Genomic DNA, 14,825 nt, shown 5'->3' with positions numbered 1-14,825 from the left:
ATGTAATGACTTTGAAAATTTGAAGGTTGCAGAATTTCTTCAAAGATACAGGTTATTGAAAATAGTCATTGCTAAGGTTGTTGAGGAAATTCGAGTGAGGTTGGAATATCCTACGAAGAGAAACTTACCTTTCTCCAATGTTGCAGGTACTGCTAACATTAAGATTTTTTGCTACTGGTGCTTTTCATGTAATGGTTGGAAATAATGCTGGAATTTCTAAAGCCACTGTTACTAGAGTTCTTTGTCGAGTTTCTGCAGCAATAGCATCCATGAGAAAGAGGTATGTAACATTTCCTTCAGTAGAAGAACGTCAGCAAATTATCCAAGACTTCTATATAATAAGCCATTTTCCTGGTGTTCTAGGTGCAATAGATTGCACACATGTAAGAATCCAATCACATGGAGGCAATAGGGCCAAAATATATCATAATCAGAAGGGATACTTCTCTGTTATGTTAGGTGATTAGTGATCCTAATCTCCGAATCAGCGATACAGTTGCTACGTGGCCTCGTTCTGTACTCGACAGTACAATATTTATTAACTCCCATATCAGAGCTCAGTTTGAAGTGGGCACAATTAACGAAGGGATTTTGGTAGGTGATAGTGGATACTCACTAAGAAAGTATCTTTTAACCCCATACATACATCCTGAAGGAAGACCTCAAAACCGCTACAATCTAGTGCCTATCAGGACACGGAACTGCGTGGAAAGGATGATAGGTGTCTGGAAAAGATGATTTCCTGTTCTTACTTGGGATACGGATCAAATGCCAGAGAGCCTTGACCATTATTGTGGTGACAGCTGTGTTGCAATCTATTATTTCTTTATATTTACGAACCAATTCAATTAGCAATTCCTTTTTGAAGGAGGACAAATTAGAACTACGACTCTGTTTTACTTCACGCGCCATATTTAACAGCTGTACTCAAACAAAAGTGCAATGCAGCGTGCTGTAAACAGCATGTTTTGTACCACTGCCTCCTTGATTCACACCAGTTCACAATGTTAGGGAAGTTAACTGTCGATTAGTTAACATTTAACAGGAAAAGTTTGAAGAAACGCAAGAAACCTAACACATTATTAAATTTTTAACTGAGTATTAACTAGCTACTACTCATGCACCTTTTAGTGATAGATTTTTGTCCGGGGGTGAGGAGTAAGGAGGGACTCTCCCGGTTCCAGTAATACTGCCAAGTTAATGGAAATGAAATCCGAATTGAATCAATAATATGATTGATCGATATGAATTTTCTAAACCTTTATTATCTTGAGCCAACAACTGTATCACACACACATTATATAATATTATACAAACATTTCTTGATGCGAATCTTGTTGCTAGCATGAGTTCTATAGTTTGGCTTTGCTGTGTAAACAACAACAGTACTACAACGTAAAGTGTACGCCAGATGTCTCATGGCGATTCATAGTTTGTGTGTCAAAGGTTGTCAATACGAACCTTGAAGATTGCCGAGGTCTACCGATTCAGCACTAGGGTGTCCATCTATCACTAAAAGGTGCACGAATAATACTTGTTAGTATGTATTTAACAGGTGTTGATGAAACTGGCCGTAAGTACAGTAAAGAAGCATCAAGCTAGAAGCCTATTTACTCCTGACATGCCAAATTTGTGAGTATTGGTTGCTTGTGTCCTAAGAAAAGATGTGGCCATTCTGCAGTGAGTGAGAGACTGTAAGCCGTGCGAGAGAGGCATTCAGTTCATAGAGCAAAGGTTGTTCCGACAACTTCAAGTTCCACCCGGGCGGAGCAAGAGTTAGATTGGTGTATAGACATATGCTGAGTTATATGTGCTACCCATATTGAGTCATTGTGAAAACAAAACAATCTGAGTTCCTCTTTAATATAAAAGCTAATATTTGTAGTTTTTGTGTAATAAATTAATAAAAGTATGACCAAACTTTAGGGACTCCCTGTATTAAGTTCGTTAACTTTATTTTCCTTTCATTTTCATTTCAAATTATAGAGAAAATCTGCTTGTTTTTATATCCTGGATATCAGCCTTCAGTTCTATGAGAGCAGAGTTGATACTAGTGTTAACATCATACACAGCAAATGTCAACAATACCTCCATAATGACAGGTATCATTTGTACTTCATCAGAGGAGCTCTCCTTTCAATACTTTCACCCAAGAAAAACTGATTTAACCATTTACTGAAGTACATGCATTCTATGAAAATATTACTAGGGCTTCTACCACTACTCAAAGTTATTCCTCACAACTAGTTGTACACCAGCTTGTGCAAGCAATGAATGCATAACCAAAGCCCCTCAAAATCACAAACCCAGCATGCTTCATAACCTACCTCTTACTTTGAATTCCACAAGATGAATATGATCATATCATGTACCATCATCATATTCTTTACTTCTTGCATTTAGATCTCCACTTCGCACGAGTGAGTGGGTCATTTATGGTTTTCCTGTCTTCTTGCAGTGTGTCAAGCCATCGCTTCTCGTGTCTTCCTTGTAGTTGGCGTCCCGGAAAGCTCAGATCAAGTGCCGTCTTCACAACTTCAAGCATTTTAACTAATATTCTTTAAATCACTATAACAATTATTTATTGTTGAACAGTATCCTCCTTATTCAATACTTTATGGTTAATGTGGTGATACCGAGGTCGATAGCTGCAGTCGCTTAATTGCGGCCAGTGTCCACTATTCGGGAGATAATGGGTTCGAACCCCACTGTCGACAGCCCTGAAGATGGTTTTCCGTGGTTTCCCATTTTCACACCAGGCAAATGCTGGGGCTGTACCTTAAGGCCACGGCCGCTTCCTTCCCATTCCTAGGCCTTTCCTGTCCCATCATCGCCATAAGACCTATCTGTGTCGTGCGACGTAACGCTACTAGCAAAAAAAATAATGTGGTGATAAACCGGGTTACTGTGCACAAAACATATCGTTCAACTGGACAAAGAAGGCAATCATACCACCGACACTTATGCAATTATGATAATACTTATTGGCAGCAAACCAAATAACATAATCTTGTCTTCTTCATCGATTCCCTTTCCCAGATTCTCTCTGGTTAGAGTAGTATACCAAAGCCCTCCACCATTCCTCTTCTCGTACTTTATTGCTATGGACTCCTGTATTTGCAATACAGTCCACAACAGAGTTCCTCCATCTCATTCCAGGCTGTCCTCTACGCAGTCTCTGTATCCACGCTGAGTGGTGTGCGGCGGTTAATAGCCTGACCCACTATAAGGACCAACGGCTAAGGGTGGAGGGAAATGCTCCCTCATTGGAGGAAATGCAACTGAAACCCCGATCAACTGTAGTGTCTGTAGTCCAATGAGAACATCTTAACATTCACAACAACATTCTTACTTCAGTTTTAAATGTTTTTAACTACAATATGTAATGTCAATTTTAGCAGTCTACTGAAGATGATCCAATTAGGATCAAAACATGCATAGTTGTGATGAATGTGAAATTAAAGTTTTTTAAAATTCACATTAACCATAAGGTATGGCATAAGGAGGATACTGTTCAACAATAAATTATTCGCGTAGCTGTCCATGCGGTCCAAGCATTTTATCGGCGATCAGCACTACCCCAAATGTCCTGAGTAGGGATATGATCCAAACTGCTGAGTAAGATGTTCATGTTTCCTTGAGCCTGGCCAGCACTCCATCATGCACTACGCCACTGGAAGAACCATCGTTTTATAGATCTTGGATTTTACATAGAATGGTATCTTTCGATCAACGAAAATTCCCATTACAAGCTACGGTCGCTCTGAGTCGTGTGTCAGACAGTGTACTACAACTGAAGAGACAAGCGATTCCAGATATTTAACTTGTTCTGTTGAGTTCTGTGCTAATTGACCCTTCACCGCAGTCCAAGTACGGCACTCTGATCTCTCTACATTAAATCGCAGCCCATAGTCATTCAATTGTTTTTCTCAGCATTGCACCTTGGTGAGACTCACTAGCAACTATGATATCTTCAGCAAAACTCAGTATCCAAGAACGTGGTGCCTGCAGCTCTTCAGCAATGGTGTCGAGGGAAAGAATAAACAGTAATGGAGACAAGGCTGAGCCTTCATTGACACCAGTGTTGATACCAAATAGTTCTGTTATACCTGCAGTGCATCAGACAGAGCTAGTGATGTTTCTGTACAGGAGCTGGACCCAAATAATGTAAATTTGGTTACACCACATAACCTGAGCATGTGCCAGATGAGATTATGCAGTACTCAGTCAAATGCTTTGTCTATATCTAGGGACACCACGAGGATTGTCTTCGTCTTCTCATGGTGACATTCCGTTAGGAGATGTGTAGCAAGTATAGCATTGGTTGTACCTTTTCCCTTTACACAGCCACAGTGGTTTGATGGAATCTGAACAATGTCCTGGAGATCTGCATCCAGTACACCCTCAAAACCTTCTTTGTGTAACAGAGCAGGAGGATTGATCAAAAATGGAACAATCACAGATATTGCCTTTACTTTTCCAAAGTAATATTATATAGACAACTAGCTAGAAGTACATTTTTCTCAAGGAGCTTGTTGAAGAGCTCTGTTAGAAATTGTGCACCTTCTGGTTCACACATCAGCTGGGATGTCATCTAGTCTTGATGGCAACAATCATTTCAACGGTAGGGACGCTGGGCCATACACTGGTTCTGCTGTACGAGGGAATTCCTCATTGCAGATGTCTCATTAAATGGTTAAGAACATCTGCTGGACTGTGCAGTCGTTGCTGGTTTCCTTGATGCGCATGATGAAGTCAATATCTTAAGTTGATAAGTGATTATTTTTTGCCTGTTGATATATAGTGTATGTAGTGCCCCCTGAACTGTCCAGTCTGTCATACAGTGTCTTATACTGTGCTTGTTTCATTTTTGCCTCTTCCTGGTTTTCCCGTTGATTTTAACTGACAGTAGTGTTCATGGTCTTCACTTGAGCCTGGCGTTCTTGTGAATGATGATGAATGAAATGTTGTCCGAGTATAGCTGTTGCACTATTCCAGGTCTTGGTGACGTTCTGTGCAGCTTAAATCACCTGTGAATACTTCCAAGCGAGTTCAGCTTCCAGAACCTGGATCAGTCTTGAAGTTAAGGAGAAGTGGAGGGCATTGGCGACAATATTATTAAATGGGATAACCTTGGTGTCGGTTACCGATTTAGGATCACACCTCCGTACCAGGCAATAGTCAGTCTCCAGTCAACAAATATGATCTCTTCTTCATCTAGAGAATGCAGCTGTCCAAGAACTCATCCTTTTCATCGTCAGTGCAGCCTATTGTGAAGCATAACAGGCGATTATTCTCAGGGTGGTTGACGGACATAAGGTGTTCAGATATGCAGGTGACTTTAATAATGTTATTTTGATACTTGAAGTTTACGATAACGACAACTCCATTCCGGTTATATCCTTCCCAGTTTACTTTACTTTGGCACGTGCCCATTTTGTTTCTTGGACACAGCCAATGTCAATGCGTGGCTGCTGCTCCTGAGAGTACTGGTGTTGAATTTATTGGACTCGCTTCATTAGCCCACTCTATCCTTGAGCAGGTAGCCCACATGCACCTTAACGTATCCACACACAAGATGCTGTCAGTTGGTACAATGAATTTTATTCACATATATATACAAATTAATACACACATAACCTTAATCACTGTATCACAAAACAAAAACACTTCACTTGTAGAATATCAATAAAGCCGCCATCTTTAAGCAGTTGACATCCGACACCGAATACCACTGTGGTTACACTTTGAAAAACAGTTGAAAAACAGTTGAAAAACAGTTGACTATCGATCAATTCGACATGGAGACCACCTAATTCGGCATGTCAGCCATATGCTACTAAACAAGAACCCTATATGTGTCTGGCCAGACTTCTAGAAGCTACGTTACACAAAATATCTTCATGAAAATTATAAGAGTGCATGAATACACAGAATACAATGTACAGAATATTCTCCATTGTTCTCATGCCTATACCATAATGGAAGTTACAGTGTGTTTCACAATTATGGATTAAAATTTATATATACAGGTAAGAATAAATTACATAATGTTATTTACAGGTATTTATATTAACGGAACCGATATCAATGTCTATGTACAACATATGTTCCATGACATAACCTCACACATAATGTGATCATTCGACTACCGTACGTAAATAATAGTAATACTAAATGGATGTAACACTTCACAGTTATACATACAATTAATAATATTAACTATAATTGTAAAATAATAATAATAATAATAATAATAATAATAATAATAATAATAATAATAATAATAATAATAATAATAATAATAATAATAATAATTCAAGATTGATACTTGTATTCGTTACCCATGGGTGAGAGAATACTGTTTTCAAGTTTTACCTGTTATCACACTTGCGTCAACCTGTCACACCATTTGGACGAAGATGATGTGCGTTGATTAAAGCAGGGTACGCCCTAGTACGTTTTGTAGCCGGTCCCCTAGAGGCCAGACACTACAGCTGATGGAATTCAGTGGCATTTCCTCCACTGAGGGGGCTAAAGAACCTCATCCACCACCTAATACTCGCTGTACAGGGATGGCAAACCTTTTCCGGCTAGTGTGTACTGCCTAGTGTGCCATGAATTATTTTCCTTAAAATCATCATGAAACCCCCTCATTTGACTTCATTTAGATTGCATAACATATAAATCTGTTCGATTGAATGTTTCATAACTTTATTTTGCAAACATCACTGAAAATTACATTTTTAAAAGCAGGTATTTTTAAAAATAAGATATACTTTTTGCTTTAACCGAATAGAACTTGTAAAAAATATGGCCATAGAATTAATTGTAACATACTTTTTTATTAAAGCTTAAAGTATGCTATATGTTGCTAGCATTTATTACATGTAAAAACATTAAAATATATTAGTATGTTGTGTGGTGGCAAGCCATCCCTGGCCTACTCCATCACTGTAGCTGGATGCCTGATCAGACAAAATTATTCACACATGAATGCTGCTTGCAAATAGTTCATAAGTCATAAATGGAGTACACATCATACAAGACGGAATTAATGGCCACTCAAATTAACATTTCTAATACGTAATGAATTGTGCAGACTGGTGCTGTTAATGGTAGCCTACTGCTGTTTCAAAGTTTCACTGTAAAATTGAATTACTCTCCTCCCATACAGGGCAGGACGAGATATCATTGTTGGAATTAATCTTACACATATGAAATGTTAAATTAAAATACTCGGCCGATGACATAGATGTTAGGCTCCTTTAAACAACAAGCATCATCATCAAGCAAGCAAGCAAATTAAAATACTATTACACAATCATAAACTCCCAGCTGATATTGTTGCCGTTTTGACCACTTTGTTAGCTGTAGTGTCATTATGCAGCTAATCCACATTCTGTGCAGTTTTGGACTTACATCAGTGTTTGAGGGCTAGAGAACCCTGACGCTGCCCAGCGCTCACTTTCAGTAGTCTCTCTAGCTGCAACGGTGGTGATTTTGGGTTGCTGAACTTGCTTACATTACAAGCAATTTGAGTGATTTAAATGTTGCTTTGCAAGGTAACAATATGTTGATAGGTCCTGTGTACGACAGAATTTGTACTTTTAAGATAGAATTTCCACTGTTCAAAAAATACAATTACAGGTGAAAGATTTTGAAGAATTCCTGTCTTTAAAACCATGTGACTTATCTGACTGCAACAGCGACAGTTACAAATTACAATGTATGGATTTCATATTTTTGTTCCATATTGACTTATTAGAATTCACAACAACAACAAAATTCCTTTATTGGGAAATAGTATCTTGTTCCACCTATTCAATACAACATAATTTCAATTATAATCAAAATTTAAATACAAAAAATGGTACATATTTCAGTTTATAATGTAGACCTTCTTCAGCTGGTAAATATTGTACACGTATGCATGTTACTATGGTGACGTGCATTAAAAATCTTGGAAAAACTCATAAAAATTGAGCAGTCATAAAAATAACACAATTATTTTACAATTCTTTAAAAAACTGTCTATCAATCTGACAGTAACAGCGAAGCCTTTAAATAATTCAACAATGGTTTAGAAATAGTAAAGAAATGTTGCCTGAATTTTCATGACACCCTTTTCTGTAAATTTTGAGCAGGCTCCAGTCAAATTTTAAGAAGAAATGATAAAACTTGAATAATATTTTAGGGATAGGTATTGCAATATTCCAGGCAGCCCCCTTGCATTTTGTAAGAACTTGGAACATAAAGAGTTTCCAGATATCCATATATTGGTATGCAAATTAGTTACTATGTCTAGCTCTACATACTACCTTTGCAAACACATTCGCAGTCATGAATCTCAATAAGAATAAAATGTGATTATATTAGGTCCATGTTGCATTGATAATAGAGTTACACATTCATTCTGCTCAAGCAATTTTCTGTGACATCACTAAGTTGGTGGAAACAAAGAAATGTCAGGTGTCATCCTAAATGCAGAAAGTAAAGACAGTTATTACTTTCTAAGGCTGGTTTTTGTAATGTACAATTGTAATTCTTGAAAAGTATTTACTTATTTAGGTCCACTTATTCAATACAATCAGATATGCACCACTTAAACTAAATAATTTTTGCAAACATAATGTTTAAAGGACATATTTTGACCTTGTGAAGGTCATCTTCAGCTTACAATGGAGGGAATAAGACATTCATATTCTTAACGTTACATACATATAGACAAAATAATGACAAGAGAATGTTCAGGTTAAACATCACGCATTGTTTTACAGTCTTATTGTGTTTAGCTTGGTGATAATTTGACTGGATGATTGATGGTCACATTTTGTTCCATTTTTATTTTTAATTCCCTTTTTCTGTACTTATCCTACATTTCCTGCATCAAGACTGAAGATCTGTCAAGATGGCCCCTTGAGGAGTGTTGATGCTGAGAAGAGACGGATGTGACTGATGAGATGAGATCCAGTCTATTTGTTGATGGCAGTCACATTGTCCTTGTCATTTTGTGTTTTCATCTCCTATTTACTGTATGTTGCTCCCTCTTTCCTCACTGACCTGCCATTGTGGTCCTTTCTTATTCCCTTCTCTCTATCTACAGTATGTTTATGTAATGTCTTATTCCCTACATTATAAGCTGAAGATGACCTTCACAAGGTCAGAACATGTCCTTTATTGTACAGACTATTTATTTTAAGTGATGGATATCTGATTGTATTGAACACCTTAAATAAGTAAATTCTTTGTTTAAGAACTCCAATTATACAGCATATAATTAAGTCAATACAGATCCAAAGACTGGGCCGATGACCTTCGATGTTAGGCCCCTCAAAACAACAAGCATCATCATCACACAGATCCAAAGGTTTTTGTAATTCATGAATTGTTCCTATGTCTCATAAAAATGTTACAAGATTGTGAGCAACTGCAACGTGACCTCGAAAATGTTGTGAGATGGACAGCAGGCAATGGTATGTTGATAAACGGGGTTAAAAGTCAGGTTGCGAGTTTCACAAATAGGAAAAGTCCTCTCAGTTTTAATTACTGCGTTGATGGGGTGAAAGTTCCTTTTGGGGATCATTGTAAGTATCTAGGTGTTAATATAAGGAAAGATCTTCATTGGGGTAATCACATAAATGGGATTGTAAATAAAGGGTACAGATCTCTGCACATGGTTATGAGGGTGTTTAGGGGTTGTTGTAAGGATGTAAAGGAGAGGGCATGTAAGTCTCTGGTAAGACCCCAACTAGAGTATGGTTCCAGTGTATGGGACTCTCACCAGGATTACCTGATTCAAGAACTGGAAAAAATCCAAAGAAAAGCAGCTCGATTTGTTCTGAGTGATTTTCGACAAAAGAGTAGCATTACAAAAATGTTGCAATGTTTGGGTTGGGAAGAATTGAGAGAAAGAAGAAGAGCTGCTCGACTAAGTGGTATGTTCCGAGCTGTCAGCGGAGAGTTGGCGTGGAATAACATTAGTAGACGAATAAGTTTGAATGGCGTTTATAAAAGTAGGAAAGATCACAATATGAAGATAAAGTTGGAATTCAAGAGGACAAACTGGGGCAAATATTCATTTATAGGAAGGGGAGTTAGGGACTGGAATAACTTACCAAGGGAGATGTTCAATAAATTTCCAATTTCTTTGAAATCATTTAGGAAAAGGCTAGGAAAGCAACAGATAGGGAATCTGCCACCTGGGCGACTGTCCTAAATGCAGATCAGTATTGATTGTATTGCATTGTATTGTATTGTATTTCTTCCATACACCTCATCCCTCTCCATCCCTTTTTGACTCACTCGCTATCTTCGTCCTTCGGGGCTCACTCTCGGCGCTGACAGATTGCGGCTGTCCACTTACGTGATCCATTGACGGTGTATGTTATGAATGATATGACTCTTTAATGCATCAGAACGAATCAAATGATACAGGAAGCTGAAGGGATACTGAGGATATAAAACAGAATTAAACCAACCTGTGTTTTGAGACTGGAGATAAAGTATAAAAATAAACCCATGAAACACTTCATGAAATATCCTGAAGTGAGGAAAAATTTGCATAACTGACTGATGAAAAATTCAATTTATATGAATATGTTATGTCAAGGAAAGTGGACCAGCTTGAGGTCTTGAATCCACCTAGAAGCAGGACATAAACTGACAAAATTTTATTTGTGAAATGTTTCATTTCTTGTTTGCCTCTGAGTTTGGTGTTGCTCGTCTGCAAATTTTGGGCCTAGAATTTTCTGTAAGTTTTCGCGTTCCTTTTTCTCAGCATTTTCTATGTCTGCTTTGCTATTCAAAATTAGTGTTTCTGATCCATGAAGATATTCTGGTTCAATGACTGTATTGTAATGTCTGAGTTTTGTGTGCTTGGAGACACATTTCTTGTTGTAGATATTTTGGATTAGTCAATATGCATTTTCTATCTTTTAGTATCTAATTTTGTTGCCTTTTGTTATGAGTCCGTAGTAGTAGTAGTAGTATAATACCTCATCTTTGAAACCGAGTTGATATCCATCACCAACTTGCTAGGCCTGTCGTGACTTCACCAGAATCCCGCTGGCCAACAGCTGGAAACTGCAGATGATGATGATGATGATGACATCATCATGATTATATCATGTGACCACACCATGATTAGAATATCACAGAGGACAAGGTGCTAGGGGAAGAAGGGAAAGCATGCCTCTGAAATCCTGCCTGACTGCTTTACAAAGAAGAAGAATAAGAAGATAGCTTATGACAGACAGGAATTGTTGTATTGACAAGGTGTAACCTTCAGATCATGATGATGATTATTACTATGTATATTAATGATCTTCCAAGAATTATCAAAACTATAAACATGAATATCGCAGTGCTGGCACATCATTACTTGTTCTAAAACCAACAAGAACTCAAATCCACAAAACTGCTTAAACACCAGAATGAACCAGGTACTTGCAACGCTAACTGATCTAGAGGCTAGGAAAAACTGCTTCAGAATAAGATATATGTATGGCGAGAGGCAACATACAGCAAATGTGATAAAATTGAGGAAGAACTGAAGTTAGAGGATGGAAATACAGTCGGCTAAGTTGCACAGCTACTGTATGTTATAAAAGTTATATTTTAAAACTAAATTAAATGGCTATTGCCCATATTTATTGAAATCATTGAATGAATTACCTGTTAAGGTCATCCATGCAGATACCAAAGAAACAGGGATTGCTTAGACAGGCAAAGCCAGCTAAGGCACACTTGAAGAACACCCAGGTGGCACACAGGGCCACCAGCAACAGTTTAGCACAGGGCCACATCGGTCATCTTGACTTCCTCGCACAATCCTCTGAAAAATATGACACTTCAGAATTTATTTTTAATATTCTCACATTTATTTCACAGTTACAAATAAACATGCCGGGTGGATCAAGACCCATCAGCGTTGTATCACCAGGGTTTTATTTTTAGTAAGTGTACCAAGAGTCACGATCATATACTTCTTTTTTGATGAAATAATATATTTTTGCCAAGTGACATTGACCTGAAATGTTGTCATAGGTCGAGAGCGATGTATTGATGAGTTCTTTGGTAAAGGGAAATATTAACGAAATTTATTTTTTACTGAGGCACTTGAGCTAAAGCTCATTGTGGTGCAGTACATTCTAATATTATCATGGCTACAAAGTGTTTATAAAGTAAATTAATACACTCCAGTAATATAAGTTTGTTACATCTAATCAGTTAACAATAATTTTGCTTACACGAATAACTAAGTACTACATATCACACATAAGTTACGTTAGTATCACAAAATATTAACATTTCATAGAAATATAATCATATGTATATGTTTTGTTTTATATAATTGAATTATTTCATAAAGATACACTGTAAGAGTAAACAAGCAGACAAACAAACTACTAAATATACAAGAAGGAAAATGTAACAGTCAGTTTCAAAGTAATGAACGTAGGTTTTTGTGGCTCATTGTCTTAACATAAAGAAATAAATGTATAACTGGATTAAAGCCGCTATATATATTTATTTAATGAAGCTGAGCTTTCAGCCAAATTGCACTGGCCTTCATCAGGGCATGTGAAGTGCTGCCTCCGATAGTGAGCAAAGAAATTCGAAGGAACGTGGAAGTCATGACCGTACTATCCATGGCATACCCCATTAATTGGACTCAAGGATCATAGCGCTGTGCTGTGGTGGTTGGGAGGGAAGTTACTGATTCACCGCCCTCTGTCGACAGTTTCTTGAGTGCGTCCCGCTGTGCCATGGTGGTGTTATGCATTTATTTCTGCAGTACAGGTCTCCATGTATTTGATAACTTGAAGCCGTCTTCCCTTCTATGCTCGACTGGTAAGGGAAACCACAGAGAGCTGCACCCAAATAACATCAACAGAGAAGACGGCTTCAAGTTATCAAATACATGGAGACCTATACTGCAGAAATACATGCATAACACCACCATGGCACAGTGGGACGCACTCAAGAAACTGTTGACAGAGGGCAGTGAATCACAGCGCGACGATCCTGGAGTCCAATTAATGGGGTAGGTCATGGATAATACGGTCATGACTTCCACATTCCTTCAAATTTCTTTGCTCATTGTCGGAGGCAGAACTTCACATGTCCTGATGAAATTAAGTAATTTAATAGATATATATTTACCAGGTATTGTAATAGAAGTTGAATCATGGCTGAGAAATGATATAATGGATGCAGAAATTTTCTCTACGAAAAAGTTAAAGATGAGACACATGAAATTCTAGGTGTAAGGCTCATTTCTAAAGATAATAGGCAACTTGATATATTTGGAGTGTACAGATCGGGAAAGGGTAGCACTGACGTGGATTCGGAATTATTTGATAGGATAGTCAGCTATGTGGGAAACGACATGGAAAGAAGTGTGATTGTAGCAGGACATCTGAATTCGCCAGATGTAAATTGGGAAGGAAATGCAAACGACAGGAAGCATGACCAACAAATGGCAAATAAGTTAATATGGGAAGGACAGCTGATTCAGAAAGTGATGGAACCAACCAGAGGGAAAAATATCCTGGATGCGGTGCTGATAAAACCAGATGAGCTCTATAGGGAAACTGAAGTAATAGATGGTATTAGTGATCATGAAGCTGTTTTTGTGGTAGTTAAAAATAAATGTGATAGAAAGGAAGGTCTTAAAAGTAGGACTGTTAGGCAGTACCATATGGCTGATAAAGCAGGCATGAGGCAGTTTCTAAAAAGTAACCATGATCGGTGGAAAACGGTAAATAAAAATGTAAACAGACTCTGGGATGGGTTTAAAGAAATTGTTGAGGAATGCGAAAAGAGGTTTGTACCTTTAAGGGTGGTAAGGAATGGTAAAGACCCACCTTATTATAATAGAGAAATAAAGAGACTAAGAAGGAGGTGCAGACTGGAAAGAAATAGAATTAGAAATGGCTGTGGAAGTAAGGAGAAATTGAAGGAACTTAATAGAAAATTGAATCTAGCAAAGAAGGCAGCTAAGGATAACATGATGGCAAGCAAAGCATAATTGGCAGTCATACAAATTTTAGTGAAAAATGGAAGCGTATGTATAGGTATTTTAAGACAGAAACAGGTTCCAAGAAGGACATTCCAGGAATAATTAATGAACAAGGGGAGTCTGTATGTGAAGATCTTCAAAAAGCAGAAGTATTCAGTCAGCAGTATGTAAAGATTGTTGGTTTCAAGGATAATGTCGAGATAGAGGAGGAGACTAAGGCCAAAGAAGTAATAAAATTTACATATGATAACAATGACATTTACAATAAGATACAAAAGTTGAAAACTAGAAAAGCGGCTGGAATTGATCAGATTTCTGGGGATATACTAAAGACAATGGGTTGGGATATAGTACCATATCTGAAGTACTAATTTGATTATTGTTTGGTCGGAGGAGCTATACCAGATGAATGGAGAGTTGCTATAGTAGCCCCTGTGTATAAAGGAAAGGGTGATAGACATAAAGCTGAAAATTACAGGCCAGTAAGTTTGACATGCATTGTATGTAAGCTTTGGGAAGGCATTCTTTCTGATTATATTAGACATGTTTGTGAAATTAATAACTGGTTCGATAGAAGGCAATTCGGTTTTAGGAAAGATTATTCCACTGAAGCTCAACTTGTAGGATTCCAGCAAGATATAGCAGATATCTTGGATACTGGAGGTCAAATGGACTGTATCGTGATTGACCTGTCTAAAGCATTTGATAGGGTGGATCATGGGAGACTACTGGCAAAAATGAGTGCAATTGGACTAGACAAAAGAGTGACTGAATGGGTTGCTATATTTCTAGAAAATAG

At 37.7% G+C, this 14,825-nt stretch overlaps 1 protein-coding gene across 1 annotated transcript in view; it reads right to left on the bottom strand.

The window, feature by feature from the left end:
* The window catches only part of eys (eyes shut), a 181,633-nt gene extending 169,826 nt beyond the window's left edge, over nucleotides 1-11,807 (bottom strand). Inside the window, exon 1 of the mRNA XM_068228757.1 lies at nucleotides 11,677-11,807. Coding sequence (XP_068084858.1) covers nucleotides 11,677-11,807 — 131 coding nt within the window. The remainder of the gene's footprint in view (nucleotides 1-11,676) is intronic.
* Nucleotides 11,808-14,825: the final 3,018 nt, after the last annotated feature.

The sequence above is a fragment of the Anabrus simplex genome, chromosome 7 (genome assembly GCF_040414725.1).
Source record: "Anabrus simplex isolate iqAnaSimp1 chromosome 7, ASM4041472v1, whole genome shotgun sequence".
NCBI lineage: Eukaryota > Metazoa > Arthropoda > Insecta > Orthoptera > Tettigoniidae > Anabrus > Anabrus simplex.
Note: the sequence above shows the minus strand (reverse complement) of the source record. Positions and strands in the feature narration are given on the sequence as shown.